At 45.1% G+C, this 19,409-nt stretch overlaps 1 protein-coding gene across 2 annotated transcripts in view; it reads right to left on the bottom strand.

Annotated features, from left to right (window-relative positions):
* GRB14 (growth factor receptor bound protein 14) overlaps positions 1–18,194 on the bottom strand; it is a 46,179-nt gene extending 27,985 nt beyond the window's left edge. For both annotated transcript variants that reach the window (XM_083410023.1, XM_083410024.1), the window contains exons 1-2: positions 17,794–18,194; positions 13,675–13,807 (exon numbers count right to left, since the gene is read on the bottom strand). In XM_083410023.1, coding sequence (XP_083266149.1) covers positions 13,675–13,807; positions 17,794–17,966 — 306 coding nt within the window. In that variant the 5' untranslated portion in view covers positions 17,967–18,194. The remainder of the gene's footprint in view (positions 1–13,674; positions 13,808–17,793) is intronic.
* Between the last annotated feature and the right edge of the window lie 1,215 nt (positions 18,195–19,409).

Here is a 19,409-nt window from a genome sequence, read left to right as displayed (position 1 = left end):
GCACACTACAGGAAAATACACAACCATATTTTTATAGCACATCCCTGAATAGCTCATAGCTCCTTCAGCACTCAGGACTAGTAATCCCTGCCAAAACTGCTGTCGTGTTTTCTTGAAATAGCTGGAATGTGCCCAATGACAGACAATAGACAAGAGGGTTAAAAAACACACCAAAAAACCCAACCTCCAGGTCTCATTAGTTAGAAATTTTAAAGAATTAAGTCTTAATCAGTTACAAGGGAGGAAAGACCATGCCAATATATCCAATAACTCATTTCTTAAACACAGGCGCACAAACATGCTGGAGCATGTCTAGCTAATGTTATGAAGCTTATCCTTTTTTTATCTCGGTAAGCCATTCACAGAATTAGGTTTATAAATTTTGGTGAGGACCAGACAAAAGCAGTAACCTGTGATCATGATCTGGCAGTCCTTAAACCACAACACAGGAACACAGTGTTACAAAACTTGGGTGTCTCCCCCTCTCTCTGCCAAGCGACGGCAAGAGCCCATGGGGGTCTCAGCCACTCACACAGGGTCTGTGCTCCTTTGGAGAATTGAAGACATGTCAGAGACTGTCGTGGCTTCAAGAAATATGGTTTATTTACACCTTCAGTCTGCATGGAGGGAGTCCAGATGTGGTCATTTCATGGCAGCAGCACAGGCCTTCCTGTCCAAGATGGATCTCAGCTCCTTTTCCTGTCCAAGATGGATCTCAACTCTTCTTCCTCCAAGTAACCCTTGCCCCCCCCCCCGGCAGTTACCCGGGCAACCTTCCAAACCTCCAATCTCTGTTCACACCTGGGGCAAGGGGAAAGGAGTTCTCTTGTGTTGTTAATGTCCCTCAGCTGTTCTAGCTCAGCCAAGTTGCTTTGCATAAGCGAGCCCAGGAATTCCTTTGGAGCTTGCATTCTCCCTTCATATCACAAATAACCAAAATCCTAGCATTTATTAATTTCTAGGGTTTACCCTAAATCTATATCACCAGGAAGCTCCCTTTTATTGAGTCAGACCATTGGTGCATCAAGCTCAGTCTTACCTCCTCTGACTGGCACCAGCTAACCAGGGTTTCAGATGGTATCTTTTCACAGCATTACCTGGAGACACCAGGGCTTGAACTCAGGACCTCCTGCATCTCCCCACTGTGGAAGGACGTCTGGATCCAGAATTAGCCTCCACAGTCACTTATGGACACACCTCTAAGACCATGGAAGATAATCAGCTACAGGTGATCGCCAAAGCAGCAGCAGCATGGATAACAGGGGCTCTACGAATGAACTATAGTCCTATATAATTCCCTACTATAATTCCCTAGTGATTTGCCTTGTGCAACAAAGAAAGGTGCAATGTGATAGAATCATTTTTTGCTCCATAATGCCAGTCAACAGAAGGCTGGGCAAATGCACAGGAAACTTTGGAGATTCAGCACTTCTCAGCTTTCTACATTATTTCCCACCGCAAGCACAGTCTCTTACATTCTCCGCAAGAGAATTTTTTATTTTAAGCATTTAAAATGTTTGTGATCTTATAATGTGAATTGCATGTCTTCTGGTAGCTGCTCAGCTAGTAATCACTCAGGGCTAGAAATACGCTTCATGGGACCCCTGACCGTTATGTCCAGTCATGGACGACTCTGGGGTTGCGGCACGCATCTCACTTTATTGGCCGAGGGAGCCGGCGTACAGCTTCCGGGTCATGTGGCCAGAATCACTAAGTCGCTTCTGGCAAATCAGAGCAGCGCACGGGAATGCCGTTTACCTTCCCACTGGAGAGGTACCTATTTATCTACTTGCATTTTGACGTGCTTTCGAACTGCTAGGTTGGCAGGAGCTGGGACCGAGCAACGGACAAACCGCCGACCTTCTGATTGGCAAGCCCTAGGCTCTGTGGTTTAGACTACAGCACCACCCGTGTCCCTTTCGTGCTATATGCTAGGTAACTGATTCTAGAAAGTTATGTTCATTGCTATATAGGAGAAATTGACATGTGATATTCAAGCAGCTAGGGGTGATGCTGAGTCTTCCAATTTCACCTCCATTTGGAGGTTATTTATTTTAAAAAATAGGACACTGCAGTCACACAGGGGGTGGCAAACACCTTTAAAATATGTTCTTATTTGGCAGTAGCTATAAACAGGCAAGACCTTCTTCTTTTCCTATTTCCTTCATTATACAATTCAAGCTGTGCTTTGATACCCCCTTTATAATTTTATCCATTTCATTCACTCCTGATATTTAATTTTTCTTCTGACTTTATTATCAAAAGCCCCTTGTGTTGAACTTTTTGGTGAATGTTTGTTTTTCCCTTTGTGAATACTCTATGGCATTACATGTTGTTGGGATCCATCTGTCTCGAGAGACAATGGAGTTCACCTCTGCAGGGGGGAGAGTCAAACAACTATCTTAGCAGCACCGAAGTGACCTCCCCAGTGCACAAGCCTGTACAGTGCGTATGGAGCTCCTGGGCTCAGCCTCGTCCACGAGTCAGATCAATAAACTGAAACCAGAGCTATCACAACTCTAGTCTCCAGGCTTCTGTGACATCCCATCAGCTCAACCAATGACTAATGAGAAGTCATTCACTTGTAGTTAATACACAGCACATACACTTTAGGAGTTGCTCTTTAAGATCCTGCGGGAAATCAATATACTAGCAAATCCACATACTTGTTGTGGTAGTTTGATGCTTCTGGAAGCCCCAACAAAATGCAGCGGCTAGGCAACTAGTCGATGTAGATGGCTGATAGCATGTAACATGTCTGCACTGGCTACTCATATATTACCTGTCCAGGTTCAATGCTCTTGTGTTGATATACAGACGCCTGAACAACTTGGGTCCAGGACACCTTCAGCACCATCTGAGTCTTAATCCCAACTGGATCACTAAGATCATGTAGACAACCACTGTTGGTTTCCTCCCCAAGTCACAAAGGCTTGTCTAACCTCAACCAGAAGTCAGGTGTTTATTGTCACTGGTGGAATGCTGGTGGAATGCTCTTCCAGCAAAGATTCAGCAGGCATCCTTGCTTCAGACTTTCAAGTGTCTCTTGAAGACATTGTTTTATGCCAATAGGCCTAAGTGGCTGTTCAGACTTTTATTGAGTAGCCAGTCAGTTTAATGATTGTTCTGTACTGCTTCTAACGGACCAAAATTTAGAAGGATAGTCAGATATAGTACCCCAGGTGCTGCTCTCTCAAAGCTTTCCCTGGTTTATTGCAACTAGGGAAGAAAATCAATGTTCCTCAAAAAGCATGCATGTTCGAGCAAATACTCTATATGCAACAGCATCTTTGATTGTGAAAGATGTGGAACTGCTTGCAGACCCAGCCAAAGTCATTAAAAAAAAAATCTGGCTTGGAGGGTCAAACATTTGCTCCTTGTCAAATTACCTTTACATCAGAAGCCATAAAGCCAAATACAGCACAGCAATTCTCAGTTTGTTGCCAAAGTAAAGAGATGCTCAGCTCCAACCTTGGCTCATATCACTACAGTCAAGCAGCAGCAAATCCATAGTAACAATATAATCACTTTCAGCATTAGACTAAATACCCATTTGCTTTATTATCTTGAGGCTTAGGCACAGAATCTGGGGCTGCTTTGTTTTGGAAATTTCCACAATACAACCTCTGCTCTGCTGCAGCTCGTGGAATGAAGTTCCCTTCCCTTGCCTTAATATTGGGTCATTTCAGCTATCATTGCTAACGAAACTGAGTCAGAAGAAAGTCCCAGTGCTCTCTGTGGGCTCAGTCCAACTGAGCTCAGCATCTCACTGAACTGTCAGATGAATACAGCTCTGTATAATATAATACGCAACAAGCCCAGTGCTCTCGGGAAGCTGCTTCCCTAATGGCTGCCCTAGACCTCTTGTGATGGGCAAGTGGATCTGGGGTCCCACCTCCACCATCAAATTACAGCACTATTATCACAGAACCATAGAATCGTGGAGTTGGAAGGGACCCTGAGGATCATCTAGTTCAGTGTTTCCCAAACTTGTGTCTCCAGCTGTTTTTGGACTACAACTCCCATCATCCTTAGCTAGCAGGAGCAGTGGTCAGGGATGATGGAAACTGTAGCCCAAAAACAGCTAGAGACACAAGCTTAGGAAACACTGATCCAGTCCAACCCCCTGAAATGCAGGAATATGCAGCTGTCCCATATGGGGATCAAACCTGCAACCCTGGCATTATCAGCACCACGCTCTGACCAACTGAGCTATCCAGGCTCATGTTAACAGACCTGGCTTCCCCTAAAGAATCCTGGGAACTGTAGTTTAAGGGTGTTGAGAGTTCTTAGGAGACCCCTATTCTCCATGAGGAGCTACAATTCCCAGATATGTCAAACTGCAGTGTCTGGGTGAACCAGTGACCCATCAGACATTGCTGGACTCAGATCAGCTCCAGACAACATAACCTAAGCTCAGAAATAATGGAATTTGTAGTCCAATAATGTCTTAACAGTCACGGGTTTCCCATCATTTTGTTAAGACAACGAATCGTTTTCAAGGCTTTCATGCTATACTTCTTTAAGCGCTTGCAAATATGAAAAGTGAGGCATGGGTTGTTGTTTTTAGGAATGTCTCTCCAATGTTTGCTAGAATTTCTATATCCTCATTATCACGGGCTTGCAGCTATTCACAGCTCTGAGCTCTCATAAACACAGCGTCTTAACAGGCTATTTGTAGCTCATGGGATCACCATACACCTTGGGCTTGCACGATTTTTCTTTTTCTAAGATGGTAGCTCCAGTAGTGATGTATGGAAGTGAGAGCTGGACCATAAAGAAGACTGATCGCCAAAGAATTTATGCTTTTGAATTATGGTGCTGGAGGAGACTCTTCAGAGTCCCATGGACTGCAAGAAGATCAAACCTATACATTCTTAAGGAAATCAGCCCTGAGTGCTCACTGGAAGGACAGATCCTGAAGCTGAGACTCCAATATTTTGGCCACCTCATGAGAAGAGAAGACTCCCTGGAAAACACCCTGATGTTGGGAAAGATGGAGGGCACAAGGAGAAGAGGACAACAGAGGACAAGATGGTTAGATAGTGTTCTTGAAGCTACCAGCATGAGTTTGACCAAACTGCAGGAGGCAGTGGAAGACAGGAGTGCCTGGCATGCTCTGGTCCATGGGGCCACGAAGAGTCGGACACAACTAAGCGACTAAACAACAACAACAACAACAACAAAGATGGTATCTGACTTTCTATCGCCACACATTGACACCAACATATCGGTGACAAGTTCAGTTGATGGATATTGTACATATATGGCTATTTGCTTGTTAATTAAAAGAATCTCTTCTAAATTACTACATAAAATCTGGAACTTCATGTTGAAGACAACACATATGGTACCATGAGTGAAATACTTTGTGGGAAGGTACTATGGAATAGTTGAGGGTTCTGTATCCTTTATCTTTTTCGCATAAGAGAGGTGAGGAATGGAAGTGGGAGAAGTTTAAAACAACCATTTAAAAAAACCCAGTGTCTTTATTTCAGTTACCTTCTTGCTATACTCAAAACAATGGCAGAAGTTTGAGTAAACAGAGATGGAAGAACACTGAGACAAAAATAGTGGTTTTAAATAATGGCAGAGGTTTGTGTATAGCAGGGATGGAGTAATGCTGAAGGTTTTTTTAAAAAAACAAGCAAACCAGTTTTAACAAGGAGAAATAGCAGAGAACGGTACAATATAGAAGCTCACGCCACAAAGCTAATATCACAGTGGGTGCCTTAAATATGCAATACACTCCCCAAAGAAATTTGCCTGGTGCCAACAATTGCATTGGCTGCCCATTGTCTTTCAGGCCTAATTTAACAGGTTAAAATTTAAGGTGACCTGCCTGAGTTTTAAGATCTGCAGGTGAAGTTTAAGATCTACTGGTGGTCCCCATGCCTAATGAAATATGTGAGGCAGAGACTTGTTGGACAGGCTCTTACTGAAGTGTCTCCCTTGCCTTTTGAACAATCTCCCTTCTGAGGTGTGCCTCACTACAACATTCGTGTCCTTTCACTGACAGGAGACGATGCACTCCTTGCCTAGGCCTCCAGGGAGGAGCAAGGGACATTGGGCATTTGAATTTTTTGTTGCTGCTGATTATATTTGTAGCTAAAGTTTGTATTTTGCTCTGAAGTTGTTTAATCTCATTGTTTAATTTTTTGTTTGAACTGTGAAGATTTCCACCCAGTGCCATTTAGGAGAAGGGCAGATTATAAACACCTTTAGTAAGTAAATGAATGGCACATAAATGGCCTTGTGGGACATCTTTGGGAGAAGAAAAGGCACAGGAGCAAAGCCTACACAAATCCAGAGTGGAGTCCCTGAGGCGGTTGGTTGGTACCTTGAGTGCCTCCTTCCCACAACTCCTGCAGTCAAGCCAGTGCTTTCCTTTGGACCACATCAGCAGGGCCAAGAAGGAGGTCTTGTCATCTGGGCAGCCCAAGGCCTCCATACACACTGCCCAGGCTTGGTCACTTCAGTGCTGCTAATGCAGAAGTTTGACTTGACCCCTGGAGGCACATTCCATTGTCTCTTGAGACAGATGGATGCCAACCAATCAAAAGCTACAAACACCCTCTCAGATCAAGGAGTAAAGAATCCAAGACCAGCCAAGTTATTCTGGCACCTGAAACATGACACCTTCCTTTCATAGAATCATAGAATTGTAGAGTTGGAACAGACTCTAAGGGTCAACATGCCCAAAATCAGCTGCCCAAAGCTACTAACTTGCTGCCGGGTAAAAGCTACCCACCCCTGCTGCTCCTTACACGGTACGCCATTTTAAAAATAAAAACCAACAAGTAATTTGTCAGCACCATACCTACACTTCAATAAGTTCTCGGCACATTTTCTATTTTTATTTCTCATCATCTAAACTGCTCAAGCTCACCAAATGTATTTGCAAGACTGAACAATTAAGCAAAGCACTTTCTCCATTATAAGAATGTGAAAATATTCATGCACTTCATGGTCACAGCCTATTCAGGCAACAATGAAGAGAGGGAATCAGGTGTGAAAGGCAAACTCCCTTAACGTAAGGAGCAATTGCTAGAAATCTGAAGTTCATAGGCCATTTGTATTTTTAAAAATATTCACTAGAAAAGTAGCCTTTCAGCTGGGACAATGAACTCTGGGATCTTGTTATGTTTGCTTTCCAATTAAAAGAGAGAGAGAGAGAGAAATGAGAGACTATGTATGTATCAATATGAGAAACCTCCAGAGGATCTGGAACATTTCAGAAAAATCTGTTGTGTTGTATTTTGCAGAGACATTAGGCAGCAATGCTCTTCTATGACTATTTAAGTTTTGCGTTCCACCATCCCTTATAGTTTTATCAATTCCCGTGCAAATGCGAAACATAATGGCAGGCTACACAGAAGTTCCAGCCAATCTTTGTAATCAACCCAATGCATGCAAGGTCCCTTGGAACTTGTCCTTACAACAGCAGCTCTATGTGATGTTCCTGCTCACCCTACTTTATGAAAACCTAAGGGGGGAAGAACCCAAGAACAGCCCAATGGGGGACTGAGCATGCTCAGAATGCTGAGTGAGATCACATGGCTGAATGGCCGGAACCCTGAACAGGAGCATTCCACACTGCAACATTTTGTTGCAGGACCCACCTATTCTAGCTATCCCATAGTGGTTCCCACATAAAGATGACCTGATCCAAAATCCCACATAGGAACCTGCCTTTTACAGATCCATGCCATTGATTCTTCTAGCTTAGTATTGTCTACACTGATTGGCAGCAGCTCTCGGGGGTTTCAGGCAGGATTCCCCCCCCCCCCCGGCCATCTTTTATACTTTATTGTCACTTGTACAACTTGTATACAGTGAGATTACACGAGCACCCCCCACTCAGCTCTCTTAGTCTTAATTCCCCTCGTTTACTGACACACACACACCAAACCCAAAAGTCAGTTGCCCTGTTGTTATCTTTTCATTCAGTAGCCTAACAGCCCACGGATAGAAGCTGTTCTTTACCCTGTTGGTGCGACTAATCATGCTTCTATATCTTCTGCCTGAGGGCAGGAGATCAAGAAAGTGCCAGCCAGTGTATGAATCATCCCTGAGAAATTTCCTCACTCTGCTGAGGCAATGTTCTTCCGCAATGTCATCCAGTGGATTCACGGGACAGCCCATAATATCTTGTGCTGTATTCACCACCCTCTGTAGGCACTTCCTATCAGTTGATGTCAAACCAGCGTACCACACCGTGATGCAGTATGAAAGGACACTTTCTATTGTGGACCAGTAGAAGGAGATCATCAAATGTTGATTGACATCGTTCTTTTGCAATACTCTGAGGAAATGGAGTCTCTGTTGGGCTTTCTTAACCACCTGGGTTGTATTGATTTTCCAAGTAAGGTCTTCACTGAGATAAACTCCTAGGAATTTAAAGGAAGAGACTCTCTCCACACAGCCCTTCCCGATGTACAGCAGAGCTAGTCCTACCTGGAGATTAAACTTAGAAACTTCATGCAACGCAGTTGAGTTGCAACCCTCTCCTACATGTCCCTGCCCCCATGTTGTTGTTTTAAATCCTTCTTGAGGCTTGCCTGCCATTATGCAAAAGAAACATGGGTAGCATTGTCAACCCAGGACTAAGATAATCATGAGACAATTCTGTTCTTCTTTTAAAAAGGTAACGGTAAAGGTACCCCTGCCCGTACGGGCCAGTCGTGTCCGACTCTGGGGTTGCGTGCTCATCTCGCTCTAGAGGCCGTGAGCCGGCACCATCCGAAGACACTTCTGGGTCACGTGGCCAACGTGATGAAGCTGCAGCTGGCGAGCCAGCACCAGCACAGCACACGGAAACGCCGTTTACCTTCCTGCTATAAAGCAGTCCCTATTTATCTACTTGCACTTAAGAGTGCTTTCAAACTGCTAGGTGGGCAGGAGCTGGGACCGAACGACGGGAGCTCACCCCGCCGTGGGGATTTGAACCGCCGACCATACGATCAGCAAGTCCTAGGCGCTGAGGTTTTACCCACAGCGCCACCCGCGTCCCTTCTGTTCTTCTTACCTCAAGTCAAATATTATACAGTGTACCTCAGGTTACGCTTCAGGTTACATACGCTTCAGGTTACAGACTCCGCTAACCCAGAAATAGTACCCCGGGTTAAGAACTTTGCTTCAGGATGAGAACAGAAATCGTGCTCCAGCGGTGCGACAGCAGCAGGAGGCCCCATTAGCTACAGTGGTGCTTCAGGTTAAGCACAATTTCAGGTTAAGAACGGACCTCCGGAACGAATTAAGTACTTAACCTGAGGTACCACTGTACTTGCCATGAGTTCCAGACTTCACACTGAAGGGTTGGGGTGGGTGAGGGCAGAGAGCAACAATCTGTATCAAAAAAAATGTCCTGTACCATACATTCTTTCAAAGTTCCCAGTATTTGGCTACATTCTAGCATTAGTCAGCACCGAGGTTCAGTCAACAGTTTTTCTAAAATAAACCATGGGGTTTATTTGGTCTATTGCGATGAAATTATCTACAAATTATGAACAACTAAGAGTGAGATAAACATGCAGAGAAATGTTTCCGCAGAAGAAAATGTTCCTGGTTTTAAATACCCTTGAGTTTTGTTTTGGCACTTGCAATCGTGTTCCAAGGTAGCCCACTTTGCCTTGAACTGTTTATTGTGGGGAAGTCACAGCTAGCTTATCTTTGACCAAAGCAAGATTCATCCTTCAGCTGCACATTTACCTTCTATTCAACCCACCCCGCCCCCGCTGATTTATTTTAATTCATTGTGTCCCAAAGCAACCAACGTGCCGCTGAAAATAGAGGCATATTGAAATACGGCTGTGCAGGCCCCAATCCCCGAGCGGTGAGAGTTCCCAAGGGTCTCCGCACATTCCTTGGGCTGGGTCTCCCTGGAAGGAAGGTCATGGCTGCGGTGCCTTTGTGATAAATGGCTCACAGCATTAACACTCCCCACAGATCTTGTTCCCTCAGGGGCCCTTTCCAAGCCATAGGTTTGGTTTCTGCACAAAGAGCAAGCCAGGGGTCTGTGTCTCTTCCAGCTCCCAGATACCACACTGACCGCCAGCCCTATTGTTATTAAAGTCTCCAATGACATCATGTCCCGTCCCCCAAGTCTTCATAAGTTTCTATGACTCAACATGACAAACACAGCATACTTGGCTGACAGGTCTGAGCATTTTGGCAGCTTTTTCTTTGAGGGAATATAATCCTGGAGTTATAAAATCATAGGCAAGATCCCAAAGATGATATCTAGACTTAACTCCCCCCCCCCAACTCACAACAATACCTTAAGAATCACCTCTCCCCATTAAAACTGACCCGGACCTTGCGCTTGTCATCCGAGACCCTTCTCTATGTCCTCCATGCCGATTGTGGAATGCTCTCCCCAAAGAGGCTTGCCTGGTGCCATCACTACATGTCTTTAGGCGCCAAGCAAAAATATTTCTCTTTACCCAGGCCTAAGGCTATTAAATATGGCAGCCGCTTCACTGCTCTTTTAAGCCTTCCTGCTGCCTGCCAGAAGTTTGGACTTCGCCCACAGAGTTTTATCCAACGCGGGAATGTTCCATCAGGAAAAAGATTTCTGCTTGCTCAGGAGAATGTTCTCCCCGCTTCCCCGCTCCCCCCCCCCCGGCCAATCCTCCCTTAAGACTCTAATGTAGACTCACTAATTCCTATGTACTGCAATTCTAGGCACGCTTACTAAGAAGTTCTACTTCATTCCGTGGGATTTACTTCTAAATAAATGTGCAAAGAATCGTCCATTACCTGAGAGTAAGCCTCAGTAAAGAGACTGAGAAACAATCCACAGAAAGGCAAGCTAGATGGAGATCCCTCACAAAAGACTTCATCAACAACTGTACACTAGCCTTCACATTTTGTATACCTTCCAACAGTATGAGATTTTGTTTTAAGAAAACTCTCCCAACTCTCACCAAGTCACACTTTGCACCTTCAAGGACTCTGGAAGCATTTGACCTGCTTTTATCTAATCCCTTCATTTTTTGAGAAGTTTTTGCTTTCGCAATCAAATGTAACCAAGCTGGACTTTCTAGGCAACTTTCCACTTGTATACATTGAATTTGATCTCACAGTCATCACTGTTCCCAGTGAGTTCAACAGAACTTCTAGCTCGAATCTGATCCAGGGCACCGCTTGCGACAGGGTCCCCTCTGGCTGTTTCCACAACCCACTGTTTCAAAGCATGTGTGGTATGTTCTTTTTTGTTGTAAACAAAACTGTACTTACCAAGTCAATGAGAGGGTAGCTGAAAGCACATTCTATCTCAGCAGTGTCAGCAAGCATGTGGATGTAAACATTATATACCTGGGCTTCCAATGGTTTTTTCACAATTAACTTGAATTAACTTTATCAGTCATGGGACAAGAGGACAGGTCTTCTGTAGGCTAGTTGCTGGTTTAAGATCAGGAAGCAAAGAGTAGAACCAACTTTGGGAAGCAGATCCAAGGTTTTGCATTGGGACCCGTGCATTTTAACTTGTTCTTAATTGACCTGGAAGGAGCGAGCAGTTTGCTGGCAACACCAAATAACTCAGGGCGGTAAAAGCAAAAGGGGGTTGCAAAGAGATTCAAAAGCTTCTCTCCAAAATGGGTGAATGGCCAATTAAATAGCAAATGAGGTTCAGTTTAATTAAGTATAAAGGGATGCAAATTGAGGCAATCAGAAAGGGGCTGTGGTAGCTAAGTCAGGAAAGAAGTAATTCCATGTGCAGCAGCTGCAAAAATAGCAAATTCCACGCTAAGGATTATTAGCGGAGAGACAGTAAACCAGATAGCAGATAATATTTTTGTTAAACAAACCTATGATGTAGCCACATTTGGAATCTCCTTTACAGTTCTGCTTGTCCTGTCCCCAAAAGTTGGAAAAGGCACCGAGAGGGGAAACTAAAATAACTGAGAGGCTATGCTACCTTCCTTATGAGGAAAAGGTAAATCAATTTACAAAAAGGATGACAAATAAGAAAGAGCCATGCTGCTGCAATAGGGTTTCAAATACCAGTTTCCCCTAAGAATTGTTTAGTTATAATAAAATCAGAACTGAGGGCTAACTTACATTGTTACCGTAACAGCAACAATTATGGCAGGCACAGGCAAACTCAGCCCTCCAGATGTTTTGGGACTACAACTCCCATCATCCCTGACCACTGGTCCTGTTAGCTAGGAGTGATGGGAGTTGTAGTCCCAAAACATCTGGAGGGGCGAGTTTGCCTATGCCTGGATTATGGCAATAGTTTTTCCCTGTTATGAGCCAGGAGTCAGCTTCGCCTGCTGAACAGCAGCCTGAAGGGGGAGAAGGCAGAGTGACTCCACCTGCAGCTGATCAGCCATTAAGGACACAGTGGAGGAGGTGCTGATGAGAACCAGCTGGCTTCAGTCTTCTGAAGCAGAGCTTCCAACTGCAGTCAGATGCTGGTAACAATGCCTGTAGTTCTTGGCCCTGTCTTGCTGCTTCCTGCTCTCCCTTGGCTCTGTGATCATCTGGATTCCCTGGCCTCTGGGCAGGACATCATGGTAACAGTTTCATAATATTCAGCATGGCAATATATCACAGATCACAACGTATGGGTGTGCTATGTACAAAACCATGATGTGGGGAAAACTGGTCATTGCTTCTCTCATGATTCCTGCTGCCCCTGTTGCAACAGTTGTAACAATAGGTTAAAAGTAAGTGGAAATGGATCCGTGTTTTTTTTTACCCCTAAGTAGTGGCAGTCGCCAAGACATCACCCTGTTCGCCTCTACATAGTTCCATCCTTATTTCAGACGTCATGATATATAGGTATAGCATGATGTTGAAAACCAGACCTAATCAGTATCCTAGATGATGGTTCCCTACTTCAGATCTGCTATCATTAAATTAATAAAAGTAGCCCAGTTCACCCAAGCTTATTTCTCGCCTCCTTATTTCCCTGGGCGATCACAAAGCTTTACTGAATGAAGATATGATTAAGAAGAGTGTTGAAGGTGTCAGAATCTAACAGTCTATATTTGGGAAGGGGAACCAGCAGGCCTCTACATGTTGCTACAGACTACAACTCCCATCATCCATGGCCATTGGCTGTGCTGATGGGAGCTGGAGTCAACAGCATCTGGAGAGATAACAGAGTCCCAACCCTGGCCTATGACATGGGAGATTTGTATAGGCAGAAGGAAGCAAATGAGTCTAACATCAAATTCAGTGAAACTCACATTCAAACAGAATAGATATTATTATTACTACTACAGTGGTACCTCGGGTTACATACGCTTCAGGTTACATATGCTTCAGGTTACAGACTCCACTAACCCAGAAATAGTGCTTCAGGTTAATAACTTTGCTTCAGGATGAGAACAGAAATTGTGCTCTAGAGGCGCGGCGGCAGCAGGAGGCCCCATTAGCTAAAGTGGTGCTTCAGGTTAAGAACAGTTTCAGGTTAAGTACAGACCTCTGGAACGAATTAAGTACTAAACCCAAGGTACCACTGTACTACTACTACACTGGAAGCGTGCGGCAGTGAACAAACAAGAAAACATTTACTGTGCTAACTGCAAAAGCAAAACAAAATCATTCAATATTTTGAATGTGTTCAGTTTTATGTACTGGAGTAGTTTTCTCAACAATTTGAGGGGGGAAACATCATTTTCTTTCGCACTTTAACTGTCAGAATTGAGTAAGGCTTACCTGTTTTATCCTGGGATTTGCCTTAGGCAACAGGCTGGCTGACAAAACAGATGTAAACGGAGAGCAGCAAAGCTCTGGGAAGGGATTTGGTATGGATGGGATTTCTAGTACATCAAGTTCTGTCTTTTTCCCCCTACGTTGAGAGATAATAATATATAGTTCATACAAAACAATTCTCTAATTCCAAACTAAAATGCAAAAAATACAATAAATGAAAAATGTTTGTGAAGGGAAAAATGTAAAGCTGAAAGACACAGAGATTTCATTAGGCAGACTTTAAAGGTAGCAAGACTCTGAATCTCAAGGTCATGGGTCTGAGCCCCATGTTGCGCAAAAGATTCCTGAACTGCAGGGGGATGGACTAGATGACCCTCGTGGTCCCTTCCAAATCTACAGTTCTATGAATCTATGAATTCAATAAGCACCAGTTCTATTGTCTTTTCAGGGGCTACTGAACACCCTTTCTCTTCCAGCAATCCTTTTAAGTCTATCTTAAGTGTATCCTAGATTGGATATAAACTTGTTTTTACATGTTTTTACTGCTGATGATTTTATGATTTTTAAATTATTAATTACTTTGAGATGTTTCATGGGAAGTTATTCATAAATGGAATGAAATTAAATAAGTAAGCAAATAACATAACTAGGCAGTTGCTGCTCAGTTCTGCCCGATGAAGAGTTCTGTGCACTTTCAAAGCTTGCACAGTCACTCCCAAAACCTGATCCGCTAAAATATCTCATAGATTCTGGGAAATAACTTTCTATAAAGGAAACAGTAATTGCTTCTGTGACAAAAACAGTGCTAGAACATTGGCTATCGTTGGCCACCATTTCTCATTAATGACTTAGCCAATTCAAAGTCGAAATAATGCAGGTTCAAGGGTGAGACAAAAATCTTAAGCACCATAGAACAATTTCCAGTGATGTCTTCTGGTTTGGGTAAGCTTGAAGTTACAGTCTTAATCCTTACAAGGAATTATATTGTAAAAAGTTCAAGTGAAACCAACCATAGTTAATCGTTAACTTATGAGGATCACAAACATTCTGCTTGATCTCTTGCAGTGGCGTAGCGTGGGGGGTGCAGGGGGGGCGGCCGCACCGGGCGCAACATCTGGGGGGGGCGCTCACACTCGCAGCTCTCTGCCCCTACCTGGCTCATTCACTCTCTCTCACTGCAGTGCTGGCTGTGCGAATCCGATCCGAGCTGCCGGGTCGCCGCCCACTGTGGAGGGGAGGGTGCCAGGCTTGCGGTGCGGAGAGAGAGCAAGGGACTATCTGGGGGAGGGACAGTGCAGCGGGGGGGGGGGGGCGCAAATTACTTGCCTTGCCCCAGGTTAGGGGGTGCAAATTACTTGCCTTGCCCCGGGTGCTGACAACCCACGCTACGCCACTGATCTCTTGAAGTGAGATCCACCATGTTCAATGGGGCTCATTCCAAAATATGACTGCATAAAAGGGCAACTTTAGGCTTGCATACTTACTTTGGGTAAATCCCATTTAAATTCAAATGAATATGAACACAATCCAGGGCTAGCCCTAGTATGAACCAGTATAAGAGAGCTAGTTCAGGAGGCAAATAATACAAGGGACTCCCATTGATGGTCAGCAAATTTTGGCACCATTCAAATGTTATGTTTCCCATCACAAAATGTCTTGAACTGTCCCTGGCAGGGATCAGGAGTGGCATTTCAGGTAATCTCAAATGCATTGTTTAAGATCTTTTTCCATTAAAGCTTTTAGAACAATAAAAACACGCAGTTGTGCTGATTACCCATTACCATCAGCACCATAAATACTGACGATTCTGCTTTAAAGTTACTCTTTAACTTTCCTGCTGCTCTTTACCTGCTAGGCATCTGGAAGATTTATGGCCCATAAGGAAAGTTTCTGCATTTATTAATTTCATAAATAAGCAGACAGTGAAAATTCAACAGAATAATTTATTCTGCCTTTTTACATGTACGTAATTATAAATCCATCTGACTACTTTACTACAATACAGCCTCGATAAATAAATAAAAAACATAGAATTTATATACTGATTGATTGCGAGAAATCTCAAATGTCAAATACACAAATGTCTCCATATACAAATAAGTCTGTATAACCCATCTAATTTAAACAGTCAAAATGCAAGTCTAAAGAGAATGCTACTGGAAGAACCTGGGTGTTTTCAGACTGCCACTTTTTCAGGGGGGATCCAATCACATACCAATAAATTCAGGTTGCAAAGTTAAAATTAATTTGAAACTCATCTACTGTTGTGTATGCTGATGGGTTCGGTTGGTCTTTTTGGGCCAGTTGGCCTCCTGTAGTTTTTGCCCCATTCTAGCTGCTGGGTGGAGATTTTCCCTCAGTCTAGTTATGTTATAATAAAGCAAGGTTTTGTTTGAAGGCCTGGGGTATGTACAGTATTGTTTTCTCCCTGAACCAACACAACATGCACAACCATTCTCCCTCCACAACACACAAGTCAGACTTTTTGCAATAAGGAAATGCCTTATGCCTTATTTTGCAATATGGGAAAAGCCCTGTAAAGTGGAATAACACAAGCTGCTTGATGGAATATCGTCTAATCTCCCCACACACATATCAGAATGAATGCTCCATAGGTAGCAATTATCACCTGATCTCCCCAAGAAGTTCAGTGCAAACAAATCAGGTGGTCTGGAAGCAGCCCCAGTCTCATTAAGCATGACAAAAGTGAACATGAAACAATGATGCCTCAATTCACTTTCAGAAAATTATCCTTGTCACTTGGCTCCTTGTCAGAAAGCTCTTTTGTCATGGTAAACAGAACCCAGTACTCTCTATTCCCCAGGTAAAATTTAGCAATAGAGTGCCCCACCCTTGAGTGTGGAAAATGTTATTAACATAAAAGAATGCCAATCACAAAACCCACTGAAATAGTAACTTTTAAAAATCCATGCAAAGTGACAGTTTGATGGGATTTTCTACCACATACCTTCAACCCAATTTTACTTCCAAAATCGAATCCAATATATAATTACACAGGCCTCCGAAAAATTTCTAGCAGTTCTGTGCTGATGTCAACCTTCCCCCAATTGTTCAAAGGCACCCAAGTTCTTTGCCTTGAGTTTCACCTAGTTCAGACAGGGCCCCTGCCAGAGATTCTTTGGCCCACAGAAGCCTAAGGGGAGATCACCTGTTCAGAAGGGAAGGCTTGCAAGCTCTGATTCTTGCTGGGGGGGGGGGATGAATAAGGATGAGGGAGGCCCTAAAAAAAAAAGGTGAGGGGTGCTGTGGCCTTGCAGATGATGCCGGAATGACTACCAGCAGATCCAACCAGGATGGCCAATAGCCAGAGATTAGGAGAGCTGTAGCCCAAACTGGAAGTTGTCCACCATGTTGTCCACCCCTGCTCTAAAACGAATGAACTTTCCCCTGCTTGCCAGAGAGAGTTTTCTCTTGAGAATCTACCTGCTCATCTAATAACCCAGCATAAACAGTAAAGGTAAAGGGACCCTGACCATTAGGTCCAGTCGTGGCCGACTCTGGGGTTGCGTACAGCTTCCGGGTCATGTGGTCAGCATGACTAAGCCCCTTCTGGCGAACCAGAGCAGCGCACGGAAACGCCGTTTACCTTCCCGCTGGAGCGGTACCTATTTATCTACTTGCACTTTGACGTGCTTTCAAACTGCTAGGTTGGCAGGAGCAGGGACAGAGCAATGGGAGCTCACCCTGTCACGGGGATTCAAACCGCCGACCTTGTGATTGGCAAGTCCTAGGCTCTGTGGTTTAACCCACAGCCCGACCACCGTCCCTATGACCCAGCATAGATTCACAGAATTGTGGAGCAGGAAGGAACCCCGAGGGTCATCCAGTCCAACCCCCCTGCAATGCAGGAATCTCAACTGAAGCATCCATGACATCCATCCACGACGCCTCCAGTCTTAACCAGCAGACATCTCGGCAATTGTCCTCTTCCCCTCTTGACATCATTAAGATACACTCCCCCTGCACATGGAGGCTTCTTCCAGTAGCTCTCCCGGGGCTCTGAGCCGCCCTCTTTGCTCCCTACCTAGGATCCCTTAACTTGAAAGGATTCCCCTCTTTTGTACTTGAACCCCTCCCCCCCCCCCTTTCCACCAGGTTTACCTGTCTTCCCTGAGGCGAGCCGAGAGGAGGGGCGGCGCTGGCGTGAGCCAAGGCGAGAAGGCGAGCTCTCCGAGGCGGCGACCCCCGCCGCCCTTCGGGGAAAGTCCTCCGCGGCGCTCCACCGCAACCCTCCCTGCGCTGCTCCGCAAACCTGCCGCCACAGGGGTGGCCATCACCCCCCCCCCCCCAAGCCGGTTGCTGCTGCTGCTGCCGCCGCCGCCGCCTCCTCCGCTGCAGCTCCTAAAGGCACATCAGCATCCCTCCTGGACCGGTCGGGATCCCGGGGCCGGAGGTGCCCGCTGGCGGCTGCTCGAGCGCGGGAGAGACCGGCCCCGGCAGCCCCGGCGGCAGCGCACACCTTCCCTTCCTTCGCCCGGCTCTCGGCCAAGCCCCACGTGCGGCGTTCAGCGAGAAGGGGAGGAGCCGCCCGAGAAGCCAGCGAAGAGGTGATTCCCCGCGAGGAAGTCCGGGGCGGGGCTGCGGGGGGGGGGGGAGAAGCCAGGGATCGGGGGGCCGGAGGGGCTGCCGCGGGCCGGAGGGGCACGAGAGGCGACCTCTCCCTCCCACCCACCGCCTCTCTAATTGGCACTTGAAACCAGATCGCGGAGGCTGAGCCAGTGCACACTTACCTGGGAGTAACGCCACCGACCACAATAGGACTTACTTCTGAGTAAAGATTGCTATGAGGGTGGATGCGCCCCCCTCACCCCACCCCAGAATTGCTCTCCTGTGCTGCCAATTATTACGGAGAAGTGAATCCCATTGATTCCAGTGAGGCTTACTAGTTCCTTTAATAATCTGTCCTCATCTTTTATCTTGCGCTGCACAATTTTGTACAGTTGCACAATACCGCATTGTCATTTTAATTTATTATTTTTTTCATCCTGCAAGCTGGCCCATAATGTTTTGGGAGTTTGTTTTGCCAAAGGACAGCATGTAATGAATTACATAAATAAGGGTGCATATAATTTCGCTCATGCATACCTTCCGACATTTCTCAAAAAAATATATGCTATTCAATAATAATAATAATAATAATAATTTTTATTATTTATATCCCGTCTATCTGATTGGGTTGCCCCAGCCACTATGGGCAGCTTCCAATATATATAAAAACACAATGAAACTATACAGGGCTGTGTCTTCAGATGTCTTCTAAAGGTTATCTCCTTGGCTCAGGGGTCGCATAATTCCATACTCTCCAACATTTCTTTGATGGGAAGAGGGACGTTCTAAGGAAAAGCAGGACATTCCTGGATCAAATCAGAAACTGGGATGGCTTCTGTAAATTTGGGTCTGTCCCTGGAAAATTGGTGGGTCTGGCTCATGTAGCCTCTCCATACTTACTCAGAAGTCCCAATTATGTTGAAAGGACTATCCCTGGTCAACCTGTAGGTCAGGCTTCCTCAATCTCAGCCCTCCAGGTGCTTTTGGCCTACAACTCCCATGATCCCTAGCTAGCAGGACCAGTGGTTGGATGATGGGAATTGTAGTCTCAAAACATCTGGAGGGCGGAGGTTGAGGAAGCCTGCTGTAGGTAAATGAGTAGCAAGCGGTGGCCCCATATGAGGTCTCTGTGCCATGAATCCAGCCCAGTCAGCAGGGCTCCAATGAGC

This window comes from Podarcis tiliguerta (genome assembly GCF_965153285.1).
Source record: "Podarcis tiliguerta genome assembly, chromosome: 1".
Classification (NCBI taxonomy): Eukaryota; Metazoa; Chordata; class Lepidosauria; order Squamata; family Lacertidae; genus Podarcis; species Podarcis tiliguerta.
Note: the sequence above shows the minus strand (reverse complement) of the source record. Positions and strands in the feature narration are given on the sequence as shown.